Source organism: Ceratotherium simum, chromosome 8 (genome assembly GCF_057802395.1).
Source record: "Ceratotherium simum simum isolate JZ-2026a chromosome 8, ASM5780239v1, whole genome shotgun sequence".
Classification (NCBI taxonomy): domain Eukaryota; kingdom Metazoa; phylum Chordata; class Mammalia; order Perissodactyla; family Rhinocerotidae; genus Ceratotherium; species Ceratotherium simum.
The window spans coordinates 32,726,708-32,746,661 of NC_141907.1; the positions used below are offsets into that span (position 1 = coordinate 32,726,708).

General features: G+C 38.4%; 1 protein-coding gene and 1 non-coding gene across 4 annotated transcripts in view; both read right to left on the bottom strand.

The window, feature by feature from the left end:
- Positions 1-19,954, bottom strand: part of SMIM14 (small integral membrane protein 14) — a 64,874-nt gene that overhangs the window by 12,899 nt on the left and 32,021 nt on the right. For all 3 annotated transcript variants that reach the window (XM_087434209.1, XM_004418992.3, XM_087434210.1), the window contains exon 3: positions 3,213-3,261. In XM_087434209.1, coding sequence (XP_087290335.1) covers positions 3,213-3,261 — 49 coding nt within the window. The remainder of the gene's footprint in view (positions 1-3,212; positions 3,262-19,954) is intronic.
- On the bottom strand, positions 19,632-19,738 carry LOC147916427 (U6 spliceosomal RNA). Its single transcript, XR_015553086.1, has one exon. It is a non-coding gene; the product is annotated as a U6 spliceosomal RNA (small nuclear RNA).

A 19,954-nucleotide genomic window follows, 5' to 3' on the forward strand; every position in this document is an offset into this window, starting at 1 on the left:
AGATCTTGAGGGCTTATTTCTATAAGCTTATGTAGGTTTCCAGTGGAAAAGTAGAAACAGAACAGCAGTGAAAGTGGACAATGCACCAACAGGCTTTAACCCTGTAGTTTTTGGGTTGTAAACAGTAATTAATTACAATATCCTTACAAGATGGCTATAGCTACCCATTTTCAAGCTGATTTACTCCAAATCTGAGTTAGAAATAGAGCTAGTTTCCATACAACTCGTTGTCTTTCAGAAGAGTTAGCAGACTTGTTCTATACTAGAGAACAAAACTGTGGGTGGACGTCACAATGAAGTGGAATTTAGCTCAATATAAAGAATCATGCAGTAACTAGATCTGCTAACAGACTGCAACTAGATTCTGCTACCACATTAAGTAATGAGCTCCATATTCAATTAAATCATCTCGAATACATGCAACACACTGTAGCAGGCACAATGGGTACTGTGATATTGTGATATAATAAGAAATATGTATATTTGGCTTTCATCCTGGTTCCTGGCACAAAGCTCCTAAATCCCTTGGAATTTCCTGAGTGATAGGGGCTAAAGGAATGACTTTTGTTATTCATAACAAACCCCTTTCGAGCCAGCCTTGATGGCCTAGTGGTTCAAGTTCAATGCGTTCTGCTTCAGCGGCCCTGGTTGAGTTCCCAGGTGCAGAACGACACCACTCATCTGTCAGTAGCCATGCTGTGGCAACAGCTCACAAAGAAGAACTAGAAGCACCTACAACTAGAATATACAACTATGCACTGGGGCTTTGGGGAAGAAAGAAAAAAAAGAGAGAGAGGAATATTGGCAACAGATATCAGCTCAGGGTGAATCTTTCCCAGCAAAAAAAAAAAAAAAAAGAACCCCCTTTCAACCATACCTGGGTCTATGCTAATGTGGTGACTCTTGGTGAGCCCTTAGATAGCTTCAGGCTGGGGGCTGGGTGTCAGAGTTTGACCACGTGATTAGAGGGTTGGAACTTTCAGCTCTACTCCTTGATCTCCAGCGAGAGGAGAGGGCTGGAGATGGAATTAATTACCAATTGCCAGTGGCTTACTCATTCATGCCTATGGAATGGAACCTCCATGACGGGGTTCAGAGAGTTTCCTGGTTGGTGGACACACTGAGGTGCTGGGAGGGTGCTGCACCGAGAGAGGGCAGGGAAGCTGCAGAGCTCCTTGCCCCCATACCTCGCCCTGTGCATCTCTTCCATTTGGCTGTTCCTGAGTGGTATCCTCTATAATAAGCTGGTAACAGTAAGTAAACTGTTTTCCTGATTGCTGTGAGCAACTCTAGCAAATTACTGAACCTAAGGAGGGGGTCATGGGAACCCCTGATTAATATATATTTCATGAAAACAGCATAAACTCATTGGGAAGTTTAGAATATACAAAAAAGTAATTCTATCACCCAGAGGTAACAACTGCTTAAACTATTTAAAGTCATGGCTGTCAGAGGATTTCCACCAAATGCTAAAAGAACTTGGGGGAAAAAAACTGGCCAATATGACTAAATTAATATTCGAGCTCTAGAGTTTTGCCTTTATGTGTGGATTAAGGAAGTAAAATGTCACTCACAGAGATAAGAGTATATTTGGTTTTCAGGTGAGGCTGGCTCAAGGGTCACAAACACCACAAATGTAATAAATACTTGTTCTCCCATAAGGAGTTCAATAACATTATTTTCAACTAAAAGAACAGGTTTTAGCTTTACCTGCTGAGGCAAAAATTTGAGCTGCTTATGAGAGGGTATATGGTAGATTAATGAATGCTACTGAGGAAGCAACATAAAGAAATCTGGATAGGGGAACCACCACCCATCATCCCATCAACCAGCACAATGTCTGCACATCACCATTGCCTTCTTGTCTGGAGGCTTGTAATTATTACCCTGTTGCACCAGTGGACTACGTTCTGACAAAATTTCTACTTTGGGCTAGGCACTGGACCAGCTCCCATTTCTCTCTAAGTTGCTATATTTACAGAATTTAATGGGATGCCCAGCTCATACAGTAATAACAATAATTAATGATGTAATAACAAGCCACTTTATAACGGTACCTTTACTGTGTTTTGTTTTAGTTTCATATATATAACAAAGTGGAGTTCAGCTTCAGAGATGTTAAATATAAGCAACTAGCTTTTAATAAATGCAATTTGGCAATATGTCAAAAGCCTTAAAATGTGCAAAGGATGTTTGTTCAAGTATTATTTATAATAGCAAAAAATACATCGGCAACCTAAGATTCCAACAAAAGGGAATTATTTAAACACTGGTGCATCCCCATAATAGATTATTATTTAGTCAGTAAACATTTTTAAGATAAATATATACTGATATATTCATAATACAGTAGTGAAAAACAACACATACAAAGTGATCCCATTTTTGTTAAGTGTGTATGAAATCTAATTGTGCCAGGCTTCACCATCCTGTGAATGTCATACTTCCATTCTTACAGTCAAATTATTATGGCACAAGACTGAACTGGCTTAAATGTTAGTTACTATTTCCCCTCAAAGTATCCCTCAAGTTGTTACTGTCCTGAAAAAAGATGCCTTACATAATGGACACCAGGTTTGTCAGCCACATTCACCATGCAGGACCCATCTTCCTGCTCTGATTCTCACTTTACCTTCACCACTGTCCATAAAGCCACATGGAGAAACCTCTGTCCAGGCCCTCTTGAAAATGCTAAGGTCAGAGCCAAAGGAATGACTCCACAGGCTCCCAAAGCTTTCAAACCTTGGGAAAGAATGTCCTTCTTCCTTCACTCAGAAGTTCTCACAGCTACCAATGGATGCAAACAGATGCTAGGGAAAGGGTGAGGGGTTTGCGCTGGTAGCCTCGACGTTCCAGTTTAGCCAGACAAAAAGTGCCCTGTTACATACATATGTGCCAAGAAAAAGGTCTGGAAGGGTTTACACCAAGCTGTCAACAACAGTTATCTTTTAGTATTCTGGAAGTTTTTCCTTTTCTTTTTTGTTTATTTGTGATTTTATAATTTTCTTCAATGAACAGGGTTTGTTTTTGAGGCAGGAAAAACACAATTTTTTAAGTTAAAAAATTAAATATTTAAGTAGGAAATACATAACTGAGAACCACTTCCTTAAAGAGAAAACTGTAAGAATAACTTCTGAGACTAATATTCATAGTCATCTGGCCTCTAATTCTGCCCCCAATGCCAAGCCTCCTCCTCTCCCATCGTTACTTACATTCCTGAAGACATTCTGTGTCTGTGCAGTAGGACTGGGACTGCCTCAACTACAATGAACAAGAAGAAAAGAAGTTAGCCACTGGACTTAACCAAAAATGGATACGATTTATTAGAAAAATGTTTTGTTTTTTAGTGAATGCTACCACAGTATATATTGTTACCTTCAAAATCAGCTACAAACACAGAACACGTTGAGGGGCTGTTCAGTTTGGGGGAATTTTTTTCTACTCAAAATAACTTTCAAATGTACTGTGATCTAGTGCAATTCACCTACTTAAATTTAGGACAGAAACTCCTGCTGCCATATGTTTTAGACTTTCCAAAGGAAAACGCACTAAACTATAGAGGAGAGCTACTAGAAAAAGAGTAAACTTTGTTAAGGAGATTTTTTTTCTTTTCTTTTTTTTTTTTTTTGTGGGGAGATCAGCCCTGTGCTGACATCTGCCAATCCTCCTCTTTTTTTGCTGAGGAAGACTGGCCCTGGGCTAACATCCGTGCCCATCTTCCTCCACTTTATATGGGACGCCGCCACAGCACGGCTTGCCCAGCAGTGCGTCAGTGCGCGCCCGGGATCCGAAACTGCGAACCCTGGGCCACCACAGTGGAGCGCGTGCACTTAACCACTTGTGCCACCAGGCTGGCCCCTAGATTTTTTTTCTTTTCTTTTTTTTTTTAAAGACTTTATTTTTATTTATTTTTTCCCCCCAAAGCCCCAATAGATAGTTGTGTGTCATAGCTGCACATCCTTCTAGTTGCTGTATGTGGGACGTGGCCTCAGCATGGCCGGAGAAGCAGCATGTCGGTGTGAGCCCGGGATCCGAACCCGGGTCGCCAGCAGTGGAGCGCGCTCACTTAACCGCTAAGCCACGGGGCCGGCCCTAGATTTTTTTTCTTATTGAAAATTAGAAGTAGACAGAGAAAAAACAGATTCAATTTGTAGAAAATGCACCTTTGAAAGGAAGGAACATATCTTTTTCCTCTTTGCTTACGTCTGCATAAACAGTGGTTGAATAAATAAGAAACTAATAAAAATGGCTACCATAGGGGTTGAGGGTGGGATGGAGGAATAGAGCAGGCTCTGACAGAGATGGGAGCTAAGTTTTCAATGTTCACCTTTTTACATAATTTATTTTTAGAATCATGTGATTATCAATTTTAAAAAGAATGTTAAACAGAAAAAAACCTATCTATCAATAAACATACATCATCCTTTTATGAATGTTTGCCTTATGCTGAGGCCTTTTAGGATGTTTAGAAATGATAATCTCATAAATCTTAAAACAGAGATGACTACACAGTAAAGAGAATAAGGAGCATGCAACTTTTCAATTCAGCCTCATTACTTGATAATGACACCCTCTCTCCATTAAAGCAGTAACTCATAACCTACAATTGTTTGGGGAAGCAATTACAGAGCAGTCATGCTTAGCTGGTTAAGCAGGGGCTCTGCAGAAAGACAGACGTTGATTTTTTTTTTTTTATTTTTTTTATTTTTTTAAAGATTTTATTTATTTAATTTTTCCCCCCAAAGCCCCAGTAGATAGTTGTATGTCATAGCTGCACATCCTTCTAGTTGCTGTATGTGGGACTCGGCCTCAGGATGGACGGAGAAGTGGTGCCTCGATGCGCACCCGGGATCCGAACCCGGGCCACCAGCATTGCAGCGCGCGCACTTAACCACCAAGCCACAGGGCCGGCCCCAGACGTTGATTTAAAGTCTGGTTCTGCAGCTGCCTGGAGTTTCAAGACCTTGGGCAAGTTCTTTAACACCTCTAAGCTTCGCTTTCCTCATCTGGTAAAATGGGGATAATATTACCTATATCTGAGTACTAGTGAGGATTAAAATAGAGATGCATGTGAAATGTAGAAACAATCCAAGATATGTTAGCTATTATTATTACTGTGCCACACAAATTATGACCTCATCTAAACAATTATTGAAATTAATAACTAAACAAATCATTTTGTATATTGTTTTCTAAGACGATCAGGCTTGCTTTGGTGTACCACTAAAAGTAGTCCTATTTGAATTAGAATGGGAAAATAGATCTTAATTAATATCAAAATATGCTGCCCTTTCTAAACATGAAAGAAATCAATCCAAAAACTCTTTAAAAATTATACATTCTAAAGAAATTGGAAAAAAGACTATTAGACCCTTGGATCACAAAATGGAACAAATAAACCTCTTAATTTGCATATATTTTATTTTTTCCCAATAATTAATATGTATATACAGTACAAAATTCAAAAGTACAAAATGATATTCTGTGCAAGGTAAATCTCCCATTCTCTCCTGTCCTTCAGCCTCCCCAGCACTCAGTTTTTTGTCTATCTCTCTAGAAAGGTTCTTACATTTTTATAAGCGTATGTATTTTTCCCCATTACTCCTCCACCTCCAAGTAGCATTGTAGAGAATGTAAAACAAAAAGAGATTTATTAGGTGAAAAGGTCTTTGGATTGAACAAGAACGATCTAAATCACTAAGATATCAAATCTACTCAACTGATTATCCTGGGTTTAACCTTTAGCAATGACATAGCATATCCCAAAATCTATGGCTGTGATCTAAACGACCAATAAATTATCAGTTCATTGTACGTTATGTAATACAATGCCAGCCTTGGCTTTTGGCTATAGCCCTATTTGTCCTTGTCTCAAGGTCTGACTTGCTGTCGTTAGCTCAGTGATATCTATAAATTACATGATTTCCATTACAAAGCCCCGAAATCTTTATACATCCATTTCCTCACAAATCTACTTCCATGTAGGGCCACATCACCAGCTCTAGGCTCCTTCCTCATGCCTCTATCAGTCCCATCCTCCTTTTCCAGTGTGACTCTACCAGATGCTCACTGTTCTTTTTTCTCCTCCCTGTGACTATCTGTGTCTGGGTTTCACCCCACACCCTTGTAGTGGGTTTATGGCCTACAGCAGGGGTCACCAAACTACAACCTGTAGGCTGGAGACCTATTTTTATAAATAGTTTTCCTGAAACATAGCCACACCCATTCATTTACACAGTGTTGCTTTCATTACAACAGTTGAGTTGAGTAGTTCCCACAGAGACCCCAAGCCTTAAATATTTACTATTTGGGCCTTAAATCACTGAACACTGCTGATAACGACATCAAGTTAAAGATACCTAAGAGATACGCATGGGATAAGAGATAAAAAATATTTGTGTAGCTATATAAAAATGTTTATTTAGAAATGTGAGATGCTCATTAATTATGTCCAGTTATAACACAACAATCATTTATTCACTTATTCAAAATATTTACAGAATGCCTACTCTGTGCCAAGTATAATTTCAGGTACTGGGGCTATGGTGTGAAAAAGACAAAGTTTCTACTCTTATGGATCAAACAGTCTTGTGGGGGAAATCAGACAATTAACAAGTATATTATAAAAATGTCAGAGAGCCAAGCAGGTACCGAAAATAGGATGGCATGACACAGTGGCAGCAGCCACTTTAAATTAGGCAGACAGAGGCAGTAACACTTAAGGGGCTATCTGCATGATAGCAAAGATCAAGCAGATGAGCATTCCAGGCATTCCAGGCAGAGTAAACAACTAGGAAAGGCTCCTAGGTGAAAAGGTGCCTATGAGTTGGTGATGAGGAAACACAAAGCCACTGTGGCTGGAGCATATGAGTCACGTTACTTAGCTGTTGTGTTTAGTCAATCTCAGAACCAAATGCTCTCTCTATATGCTCAAATCATTACAGCTTGCTGTTAATGTCATTTGTCTGACTGCCTCTAAGACACCAATATATAACAGATACCTGTATGTTTTATCAGTGTGGAATAGGAATACTTTCTCATACTATTTGAAATATATTTAAATACAACAATATGTTAAAATTTAAAAATTATATTATTTTTTAAATTATTTATTATAACAACTTATAATTTATGTTACATATTATATAATAAAAATAACAGTACGGAATACTTAGAAATTAATGTGGATTAACTCACTGCTCTAACACAATTATCATTATTATGTATTTTTTCTAGTCTCAAAATATGCACACTTTCACATAATTACATACATAACTACATATGTAATACACGTACATAATTACAATTATTACAATAAATATGTATTGGGAACTTGTATGTGATAGGTACTATACTAAGAACTTTTATTTTTTTTTGTGAGGAAGATCAGCCCTGAGCTAACATCCATGCCAATCCTCCTCTTTCTGCTGAGGAAGACCAGCTCCAAGCTAACATCTATTGCCAATCCTCCTCCTTTTTTTTTTCCCCCAAAGCCCCAGTAGATAGCTGTACGTCATAGTTGCACATCCTTCTAGTTGCTGTATGTGGGACGCAGCCCCAGCATGGCCGGAGAAGCAGTGCGTTGGTGCGCACCCGGGATCCTAACCCAGGCCGCCAGTAGCGAAGCGTGCGCACTTAACCGCTAAGCCATGGGGCCGGCCCAATATACTAAGAACTTTACTTTGTTATCTCATTTAATCCTCACAACCACTGGCAGGAGGCAGGTGCTATCATTCCTACTCTACTGATGAAGAAACTTGAGTTTGGGGGAGGTTAGCTAATTTATATCCAATACTAACTCCAAAGTCTAAATTCTTAATCACAATTCCATTCTACTTTACAATGTACAAAATTTTGTATCACAATTTTAGTGAACATATCATTAGCATGAAACATTCTCTCAACCGCAATTTTGAATGGTTACAAAACACTCCAGTAAGTTGAGGTACTATATAATTGAACTGAAGGGGCCGGCCCCATGGCATAGTGGTTAAGTGCGTGCGCTCCGCTGCTGGCGGCCCGGGTTCGGATCCCGGGCGCACACCGACACACCGCTCGTCAGGCCATGCTGTGGTGGCCTCCCATATAAAGTGGAGGAAGATCGGCACGGATGTTAGCTCAGGGCCAGTCTTCCCTCAGCAAAAAGAGGAGGATTGGCTTTCTGGGCTTTCAATTCTATTCCATTGATCTGTGTGTCTGTTTTTGTGCCAGTACCATGCTGTTTTGGTTACTATAGCTTTGTAGTATATTTTGAAATCAGGGAGTGTGATACCTCCAGCTTTGTTCTTTTTTCTCAGGATTCCTTTAGCTATTCGGGGTCTTCTGTTGTTCACTGCAGCGTTATTCACAATAGCCAAGACTTGGAAGCAACCTAAGTGCCCATCAAGGGACGAATGGTTAAAGAAGATGTGGTATATATACACAATGGAATACTACTCAGCCATAAGAAATGATGAAATCCAGTCATTTGTGACAACATGGATGGACATTGAGGGTATTATGCAAAGTGAAATAAGTCAGAGGGAGAAGGTCAAATACCGCATGATTTCCTTCATTAAGTAGTAGATAATAACAACAATCAACACACACATAGAGACAGAGATTGGATTGATGGTTACCAGAGGGGAAGGGGGGAGGGAGGAGGGTGAAAGGGATAATTCGGTACGTGTGTGGTGATGGGTTGTAATTGGTATTTGGGTGGTGAACATGATGTAATCCATGCAGAAATAGAAGTATAATGATGTACACCTGAAATTTATACAATGTCATAAACCAATGTTACTGCAATAAACAAAAAATTAAAAAAAAAAAAAACAGGAGGATTGGCATGGATGTTAGCTCAGGGCTGATCTTCCTGGTACGTACACACACACACACACACACAATAAATAAATAAATAAATATTTATAATTGAACTGAAGCAAATTCAGAGTAAAATGAAAATGAAAATGACCATAGGTATAGTTACTCAATAGTCTCTAAGACCAACATAGCCAATGTTTTCCTTCAGCACTAAAAGAGATCTCTCTTCCTTTAGGTGTCACTAGAAGGACGAGTAGGCTTCTCTTTGGGACTACGATAAAAAAAACGGTAATGTATGACCTGTCTTGCTATACAAGTTTCTAGAAAATCAATTAACTCACATACAATTGGTAAACAGAGAAACTGTCAGCTTAATGTGGAAACTGTTGGTTCATAAGTGATTTTTCCTAGGTATGGGGAGCCAGAAGAGTGGGAGTCAAATTATGACTTTCAGCAGGAAAGGATAAAGCCCTTAGCTCATGCTGTGCAGGCAGGAGCCCTTTCAGCTTTAAGAAAATTAAAATGAGTGCCTGCATGTACATACACACAAACACAACCAAGAACAAGAAGAAATTATTCACTGGGATCCTGCTCTTCTTGCTGGGCTTCTATGGGTTCCTGGCTACATTCTTCAAGTTCACAAGCAGGAGATGCTGGAGGCTCTGAATAATGGGGTGCCAAAGTATCATGACCGCATTCCTAGTCCCCGACTTGGTGTTTTTTCCAAACCAGTGCATTGGAATGTATATTTAGTATGTCAGATTTAAACACCTATGATGGGTAAATTATAGTCTTTAAAGAATTCAAAAACCATATATTTAGTAAAACAAGAGATTCTCACTGTTTTGAGGGAACTCTTTAAACACAGAGGTCTAATTTACAATGCATCTCAGTTTTTTCTTGACTTATTTGGAGAATACAGTACTACTATTGTTGCCGATTTTGGCTACTCCAAAAGGGAAACCATTTGTGAAAACAAACATAATTAGAAGAAAACCAAAGATAATATGTGAAGGAAACAGGCATGGCAGTATCCATAGGATGGAGCCAGACATCAAATATTTTCTGTATTATGGTGGGGTGGGGGGAACCCCATGTGGACTATCTATAGCCAATAGTTGCTGTCCAGGTAAACTTTCATGTTAACACTGATCCCAGGAAAGAACTAAAAGTAGATTTAGATCTCCCCACCTAACCAGGATGGTCATGGAAAGTTCTTGAGGTGAGTTAGCTTCAAGATTGCCGAGACAACATAGTATGAGTAGAATAAATGTGTTTCTTCATTGGAGGAAAAGGCAGAGAACAGAGATTAAAAGAACAGAAGAGACTTGGCACAGAGATTTCACGTTAGGGAAAACTGTAGAACCTAAAATAGTCTATTAGGATATCCAGGAAGCCTAGCAGAAAACCTTGGCTGTCAGAGGCTTATGGGAAAAATGTAGATCAAAGAGAAGATTCTAATGACAAAAAGCAGATAAATGGAATTTCTATGAGGAATCTTACCTTGCAGATATTCACTGAAAAATATTACAAGAACAGAAAGTCTCTCTTTGGATGTACCTCCTATGGACTGAATGTTCATGTCCCCCCCATATTCATATGTTGAAGCCCTAATCCCCAAAATGATGGGTATTTGGAGGTAGGGCCTTTGGGAGGTAATTAGATTTAGATGAGATCATGAGGATGGAGCCCCATGATGGGATTAGTGCCCTTAAAATAAGAGGAAGAGACCAGAGCTCTCATTCTCTCTGTGCCACAAGTGAGGATACAGCAAGAAGGCAGCTGCCTGCAAACCAAGAAGAGAGCCATCATCAGACACCAAATCTGCCGGCACCTTAATCTTGGGCTTTCCAGCCTCCAGAACTGTGAGAAATAAATGTCTGCTGTTTAAGCCACCCAGTCTGTGGTATTTTGCTATAGCAGCCAGAGCTGACTAAGACAGTACCTAAAAAACTAATTTGCTATTTTTCTATGTCTGCTCAAGAACCTCATGTATATTGGAGGTGTCCTTCTTTCCCATGCACAGGAGCTGCCTGTGGACTGGTAAACGGTGGTACAGAGCAGAAGTTAAAAAGAGAAGCTTTAAAGTCAGAGGTATCTGGGTTCCAATTCTGTTTCTGTTACTTTCTAAGGCAGAGTTTCAAACTATAAAAGAGAGAAATATAACCCGTTATAAACCTTAAGATCACTGTGAGGATTAAATAATTAAATACATATAACATTAAATATATAATGTACATAAAAAACTCAGTTCATGGCCCATAGGATGTTTTCAGATCATAGCAATATGCAGGAAAGGGGAAAAAGTCCTTTTAATATTAAACAGGGGTGCCTGTTCGTGCAAATAAGTCTGCTCAAATTTATCACTACTATTTTTTTAAAAAATGAAATGCCAAAACTAACAACAAAAAAGTACTTTCAAATCAATGGCTAAACAGTCGGTCAGTGTCCTCTCTGACCAGACCTCACACAGCTCAGTCATAATGGTGGCTTGAAAACCTCTGAGCAGTAAGATTCCTGCAGCTTTCCTCAAAACATAAATACAGAAAAGTATTCATTCGTTTGACAAATACTTAACGAGTGCCTTCTATGTGCATTTTGTCAAAGCAAGGTTTTCAGATTTTAAAAGACTATTTTTTCCCCAAATTCCTCAGAGGAATTACATGTATCAACTTTATTTGCAACAACTAAATTCCTTGCCAGCTTGACAGCAAGATATTGAAAAATGGAAATAGGAAATAGTTGTGCCCAGTTTAAAGTATTCTAACTGGTTGTCAGCATCAGGTCATGGGTTCCAATATGGGGTTTGGGAAATATAGTCACGGAAATAATCTATATTATGGATCCATAGATGTAGTAGAGAGCCTAACATGGAAAATAAAAACATAAAGCCCCATAAAAAAAAACACATTTCCTACATTCTCACGTTGCTCAGTAATGTTCTAGTGGTTTTTGGGGATAGAGCAGTGAAGGACAAAATCCCACCATCCAATGATAACCATTTTGTTAACGTTTTGGTTAACGTGTTCCAGATATGCATTTTTGTAATATATATGTATGTACACATAATTTTACAAAATAGGACACCCTCCATGTTATTTTGCTATCTTTTTGCCACACTCAACATATAGTCGCAAAGCTTTTAATGCCAAAACCCAGCTCTCCGTAACTTTTAATGCTGCACAGCATTCCATTTAATTCTAGCATTTCCAAATTTGTATATGGAAAACAATGCTGTGGTGAACATTCCTATAAATACATTCTTACACACTTAATCTCTTTAGGATAAGGAGAAGAGTTGCTAGAATAAAGGTATGCACACTGGTGGTTTTGATACACATTGCCAAATTACAGAAGGGGAACTTTAAAGAAATGACGAAATACAAAGTACATTCAATTTAAGTATTCCTGCATAACCACACCACATCCAGTGTTTCAACTGGGAGACCATCTAGAACCTAATATTTCTGATCACATTTAGTTCCTAATGACTAAGTAGCATCTCTACATATTTTCCTACAATATTAACAAAAATAACTTCGAGGACCACAATAATCCACACACATTTAAGCCTCAAAACTTCATATAATCAGGCTAAAAACAAGTCTGAATATTCTGAAAATATTTTTTAAATGTCTAACACTAACAGATTGGGCTACTTTGCCCAAATTGTATGCATATACTTTCCCTAATCCTACAAAATACTTTCTGAATTTGAGTTTAATTAATTTATTGAACAAAAAATCATCACGCAATTTACAGCCACTGATGAGACAACAATGTAATTTATATACTATACTCTTATGGTACAGTCTATTTTGATTATATATAAAGACATATAAACGCATAGATATGTGACTAGAAAGTCCACAAACTTAATGCAACCTCTGGCCAAGCGACCAATAGTGGTCATGAGGTGAGACTGGGGCGGCAGGGAGGGACGGGGACAATAGGAAGGGGACTTTGACATTCTGCTCTATATTTCTACATTATTTCAAGGGTTCATAATTTAGATATTCACATATTACTTGTGTTATTAAAAGGAAAGACAAAATCCCAATACCATGACACTGTTAAAAATGAGGCTGACTTTGATTTGCTATTTTGGACTAAATGTTTGGGTCTCCTCAAAATTCATATGTTGAAATCCTAATCCCCAATGTGACGGTAATAAGAGGTGGGGCCTTTCAGAGGTGATTAGGTCATGAGTGGGATTAATTCTCTTATAAAAGAGACCCCAGAATGTTCTCTCATTCTCTTTCTACCGTGTGAGGATACAATGAGAAAATGGCCTCTGGAAGAGGGCTCTCACCAGAATCGAACCATGCTGACACCCTGATCTTGGACTTACAGCCTCCAAAACTGTGGGAAATAAATTTCTATTTTTTATAACCCACTCAATCTATAGTATTCTGTTTTATTTATTTATTTATTTATTTATTTATTTTTTGTGAGGAAGATCAGCCCTGAGCTAACATCCATGCCAATCCTCCTCTTTTTGCTGAGGAAGACCAGCCCTGAGCTAACATCTATTGCCAATCCTCCTCCTTTTTCTCCCCAAAGCCCCAGTAGATAGTTGTATGTCATAGCTGCACATCCTTCTAGTTGCTGTATGTGGGACGCCACCTCACCATGGCCGGAGAAGCGGTGTGTCGGTGCACGCCCGGGATCCGAACCCGGGCCACCAGTAGCGGAGCGTGCGCACTTAACCGCTAAGCCACGGGGCCGGCCCCAATGCAGTATTCTGTTTTAGAAACCTGAACTAAGACATTTGCTGGTATAAAAAGATACACGAAGTGAAAAAAAACAAGTAGCAGAAATGTATATATGCCATGACCCCTTCTATGTAAAACAAATTTCTAGAAAGATATATGTGGCAGACTATATTTTCTAAAAACGGCACAGCAGTATTTTCAGTCACACGTGCTCTTCCAGAATCTTGCCACTCCCCATCAAGAGGTAGAGTCTCTTAACTCAAAAATAGATTAAAATTAAAACTAATTAATCAAAATTAACTCAAAATGGATTAAAGAATTGAATGTAAGACCTACAACCATAAAACTCCTAGAAACATAGGCAGTAAGCTCCTTGACATCGGTCTTGGTGAAGAGTTTTTGGATCTGACTCCAAAAGCCACGGCAACAAAAGCAAAAATAAACAAGTGGGACTACATCAAACTAAAAAGCTTCTGCACAGCAAAGGAAACCATCAACAAAATGAAAAGGCAACCTACAGAATGGGAGAAAATATTTGCAAATCATGTATGTGATAAGGGGTTAATATCCAAAATTTATAAAGTACTTATACAACTCAATAGCAAAAAAACAAACAATCCAATTAAAAAGTGAACTAAGGATCTGAACAGACATCTTTCCAAAGACAGACAGATGACCAGCAAGTACATGAAAAGATGCTCAACATCACTAATCCGTAGGGAAATGCAAATCAAAACCACAATGAGATATCACCTCACACCCGTTAGAATGGCTATCATCACAAAGACAGGAAATAAGTGTTGGTGAGGATGAAGAGAAAAGAGAACCCTTGTGCACTCTTGGTGAAAATGTAAATTGGTGCAGCCACTATGGAAAACAGTATGGAGGTTCCTCAAAAAAGTAAAAATAGAACTATAGTGGATAGATCATATCCAGAAGTGGATACGATCCAGCAATTCCACTTCTGGGTATTTATCTGAAGAAAACAAAAACACTAATTTGAAAAGATACATGCATCCCCATGTTCAATGCAGTGTTATTTTCAATAGACAAGATATGGAAATAACCTTAGTGTCCATCAATGAATAAATGGTTAAAGAAAATGTGGTATACATATACAATGGAATACTATTCAGCCATAAAAAAGAATGAAATCTTGCAGCCAGCCTGGTGGCATAGTGGTTAAGTTTGCACGCTCCGCTTCAGTGGTCCAGGGTTTGTGGGTTCAGATCACGGGCACGGACCTAAGCACCGCATATCAAGCCATGCTGTGGCAGCGTCCCATATAAAGTAGAGGAAGATAGGCACAGATGTTAGCCCAGGGCCAATCTTCCTCGGCAAAAAGAGGAGGATTGGCAACAGATGTTAGCTCAGGGCTAATCTTCCTCAAAAAAGGAAAAAAAAAAAGAATGAAATGTTGCCGTTTGCAACAACATGGATGTACCTTGAAGGCATTACGATAAGTGAAATAAGTCAGAGAAAGACAAATACCATATGATCTCACTTACGTGTGGAATTTAAAACAACAACAAACCAAGCTCATAGATACAGAGAACAGACTGGTGGTTGCCAGGGGTGGGGGGGTTGGCGAAATGGGAGAGGGAGTCAAAACATACAAACTTCCAGTTATAAAATAATTAAGTCATGGGCATGTAATATATAGCATGGCAACTGAAGTTAATAATACTGTACTGCATATTTGCAAGTTGCTAAGAGAGGAGATCTTAAAAGTCCTCATCACAAAAAAAATTTTTTTCTAGCTATGTATGGTGACAGATGTTAACTAGATTTATTATGGTGATCATTTCACAATATACACAAGTACCAAATAATTATGTTGTACATCTGAAACTAATATAATGTTATTTGTGAATTATACCCCAATTTAAAAAAAAAGAGGAGAGATGGAGTCTACTTCCCCTCTTCTTGAACCTCAGCAGGCTTGTGACTACTATAACCAAAAGTATAGCAGAGTGTTGTATGCTGCCTGGTTCTCTCCCTCCCCCAGCCTCTCTTGGGATGGATGCCTACCCTTGGAATCAAGCCACCATACTGTGAGGAAGCTAAGCAGCCACATGAAAAGGCCAGATGTAGGTGTTTTGGCTGACAGTACTAGGTAGGGTTTCAGCCACCCGCCAGCATCAACTGCCAGCGAGCGAGTGAGCCTCCAGATGCTTCCTGCACCCAGCCTCTGAGGCTTCCAGCTAAGAACCTAGATATTGAGCAGCAGATAAGCCATCTCCACTGGGCTTTGTGAGAACTTCAGACACACAGTTTGTCAGCTTAATAAAAGGTTGTTTTATGCCACTAAGTTTTGGGGTAATTTGTTATACAGCCATAATAACAATATAAAAAACTGTTAATAGTTTATATTTAGTAAAGTGGCAGTGAAAGGTTGGGGAACATAGGGAGACTTTTCCTTTTCCACACAGTACTGCTTGAATTTTGTGCCATGAGGACATGCAATAGTTATTTATCTTTTAAATAAAACATAACCTCACTTCCTAATTAGTAAAATCAATTTTACCACTAACCACAGAAGGACTATCTCGTCTTCAAGTGCCTGTATGATATTGATAAAAAGCATTAAGATTTGAAAGAAGAAAAGACCACTAAATTTCCTTTCATTGACTAAAATAAAACTCAAGAGTTAATCATATGATTAAAAAGTCCTGGGCCGGCCCCGTGGCTTAGCGGTTAAGTGCACGCGCTCTGCTACTGGCAGCCCAAGTTCAGATCCCGGGCACGCATCTGCACACCGCTTCTCCGGCCATGCTGAGGCTGTGTCCCACATACAGCAACTAGAAGGATGTGCAGCTATGACATACAACTATCTATTGGGGCTTTGGGGGAAAAAAAGGAGGAGGATTGGCAATAGATGTTGCGCAGAGCCAGTCTTCCTCAGCAAAAAGAGGAGGATTAGCACGGATGTCAGCTCAGGGCTGATCTTCCTCACAAAAAATAAATAAATAAAAATAAAAAAATAAAAAAAATAAAAAGTCTTTGTAGCAACATGGAAAATGCTAAATATTATTATTAAATTGGGGAAAAAATATATATACACCACAGTATCTAAATATATATTTGTTAGAAAGATCTGGAAAGATGCACACCAAATTCATCTAGGGAAGTCAGGAATAAGCCAGACAGAGAGAAGTGAGTTTAGTCTTACTTTTAATGTAGTGATTGTCTTTTCAAAAGAACATATTCATCTATTATTTATATAATTAAATATTTTACAAAAATTAAAATAAATAAATAGGAAAAGATACTAGGAGTACATACATTTGTTGGGTACAGAGGTTTCTCAAGAAACGTTTCAGGCACACATTTTTCTTGCAGGAAAAGGCCAATCAGTCTTAATGTGACTTATTTAAGTACAGCAGATGTTAGTCATAATGTACAGGGCCTTCGGGCCTATATACAGGAATCTGACCAAGGATCTCCCAGAACACATGCTTATAGTACTTTAACACAGAAACAAACTTAAGTAAATCAAAGATGTATAAGTTCCAGTTACACTGTTTAGATCAGAGCTGAAATTCAAAGCTCAACAAACAAACAAAAAAGGGATTATCTGCATTCCAAATCTTAGGTTACAACAGAGAACAGGAAAAACACAGAGCATAATCCAAGTTCACATTTCTAAATCCCTCTGTTCTCTCTTTCTGGAACTCCTATCATTAATAGCAGAAACTATATACCAAGAAACAGCTAGTCAAGGAGAACAGAAGGAGAAGGAGGTGGCAAGTGAGCAGAACAGGGTGAAACCAGAATAATTCTGCAAATGGCTTCAATGGGAATGGGAAAGGTCCTCTCTGGGCTGTTTTTATGCTTATAAGGAAATATGAGTGATTTAAAAAACAAACAACTAGATATAGTGGTTATAAGGAAATACTTCCTTTTTTTTTTTTTTAAAGAATACTAACCTTAGAGGGGGCCCACACACAAAAAATAATACTAGACAACTTAAAAGAATTATTTATGAGATTATGGTTTTATGTTTGCATCTTTCTGCATATGTAGTAGTATTCTACTACATCACTAAAAATCCATATTTATCACTGGGCATACTTCCATATTAAATCAAGTAATAAAACAGAATTATATGTAACATGATCAAGAGATCTGATTTTTTTTTTTTTAAGATTTTATTTATTTATTTTTTTCCCCCCCAAAGCCCCAATAGATAGTTGTATGTCATAGCTGCACATCCTTCTAGTTGCTGTATGTGGGACGCGGCCTCAGCATGGCCGGAGAAGCGGTGCGTCGGTGCGTGCCCGGGATCCGAACCCGGGCCGCCAGCAGCGGAGCGCGCACACTTAACCGCTAAGCCACGGGGCCGGCCCAAGAGATCTGATTTTAATTGAGACTCGTATATTCTTATCTACCTCTTTGAGTCCTATTAACCAGTATTTAACAAATACAGCATTAAAACTCTAATAATAGTATTAGACTAAGATAGAAGAATGTATGTAATGTCAGATAACTCCATTTTTTATTGTTTCTGAACATTCCTGAGACAAATAGAAACATACACACACCTGGCAAAATACAACTGCATTAAGAACAGTCTAATCCTTCTGTAACTCAATGATGTGATTAAATCGTAGGAAGGAGACATGCCAAGAGAGTAAATAAAGCTTTGTCATGAGCACCCCAAAACGGGCATTCTTTGTACTGCAGTCTTATCAACCTTGAACTTAAACACTGTTTCTAATGAATCATTTAAGACACTCCTATAATAATACAGTCAAAGATAGTCATTTGCTTTAAAGTCCATATCGCAGACAATAAAATGAATGAAAATCAGGGGCTGGCCTTGTGGTGTAGTGGTTAAGTTCAGCGTGCTCCGTTTCTGCAGCCTGGGTTCGGATCCCAGGCACGGACCTATATCACCCATCAAGCCTTTCTGTGGTGGCAACCCACATAACGAAATAGAGGAAGACTGGCACAGATGTTAGCCCAGGGCCAATCTTCCTTAAGCAAAAAGAGGAAGATTGGCAACAGATGTGAGCTCAGGGCCAATCTTCCTCACCAAAAAAAAAAAAAGAAAAGAAAAGAAAAAGAAAACAAGGAATGAAAATCAAATTTATATTCTTTGTACTCGTATAGCTTAGCAGTTAAGCAATCAAAACTTACATAAGCACTGATGAGGTAGTAGTAAAGAGGAGTTTGAATTGCTATTTTTGTCCACTAAGCCTTAGGAGACATACAAATGTTTTCTATTTTTATATATTTTTTTACATTCTGATGAGAAAAAATTCTACCAGTTTAGAAATCAAAGACAAGAAGAGAAGAAAGTCTTATTGGAATTATTGAAAAGCTAAACATGGTAGAATATATTTTCTTTTCAAATCCTATAACAACAGTGCATTGAAAACATTTATTCTTCAGTGAAAAAAAGTCTGTAATTACTAATTTTTGTATATAACTGTACTGCTTAGAATGCCTTTGAAGATGGTTACAAAGTTTTATTTTTAAGTTAATTATTTAAATAGGTAATGTATTCACATAGTTTTACAATGTAAAAATACAGTGAAAAGTCTCTCTCCCTCTGCTTTCTCCTATCCCTCTATCGCACCCTTGATTGCAAAAATAGGACTTTTTAAGGTGCCTGAAAGAGACCAACAGGCAGCAGAGTAGAACCTGGTACTAAAGAAACAGCACAGGGCCTGGAGCTAAACTGCCAAGCTTGAATGTGCCTCTGCCACTCCCTAGTCAGCTCCAACACCTGGGAAAAGTGACTTAACCTCTCTGTACTCTGTACCTCAGTTTCCTCATTTGTAAAAGGAAAACCTACATCTGAGGCTTTCTATGGCTTAAAATAGTGCCTAGACTCCCTTCAAACTCTCCCCAAGGTAACCATTGTTATGAGTCTGAGGTATATCCCTTGGAACCTCTTCTATGCATTTACAAACATATTATACTGACCCACACACACTCTAACCTGCAAAGACATCTCTACAGCTTTCATGAGCATTTCTTACATACTTTTAAAATATGTTTCTTCTTTTATTTCTAATAGTTTTTGCATCCTCTGTTGTTCAGGACATAAAGGTCCATATCTTTTTTTTTTTTTAATTTTTTGTTTATTGCAGTAACATTGGTTTAAAAAATATGGAACGCTTCACAAATTTGCGTGTCATCCTTGTGCAGGGGCCATGCTAATCTTCTCTGTATCGTTCCAATTTTAGTATATGTGCTGCCGAAGCGAGCACGGTCCATATCTTTTTGATGGATTCTATCTTTTGTCAATATTATTCCTGTGTTCCATTTAATTGTTTTGGCTTTGAATTATATTTTGTCTGAGATTTAGAGTATCACATTCTTTTGGGACAGCTTTTTCCTACTCCTTTATCATCACTTATCTATGATATTTTGTTTTCAGTGTCTGTCTCCCTTGTAAACAGCATTTAAAAACTCCAATCTCTCTC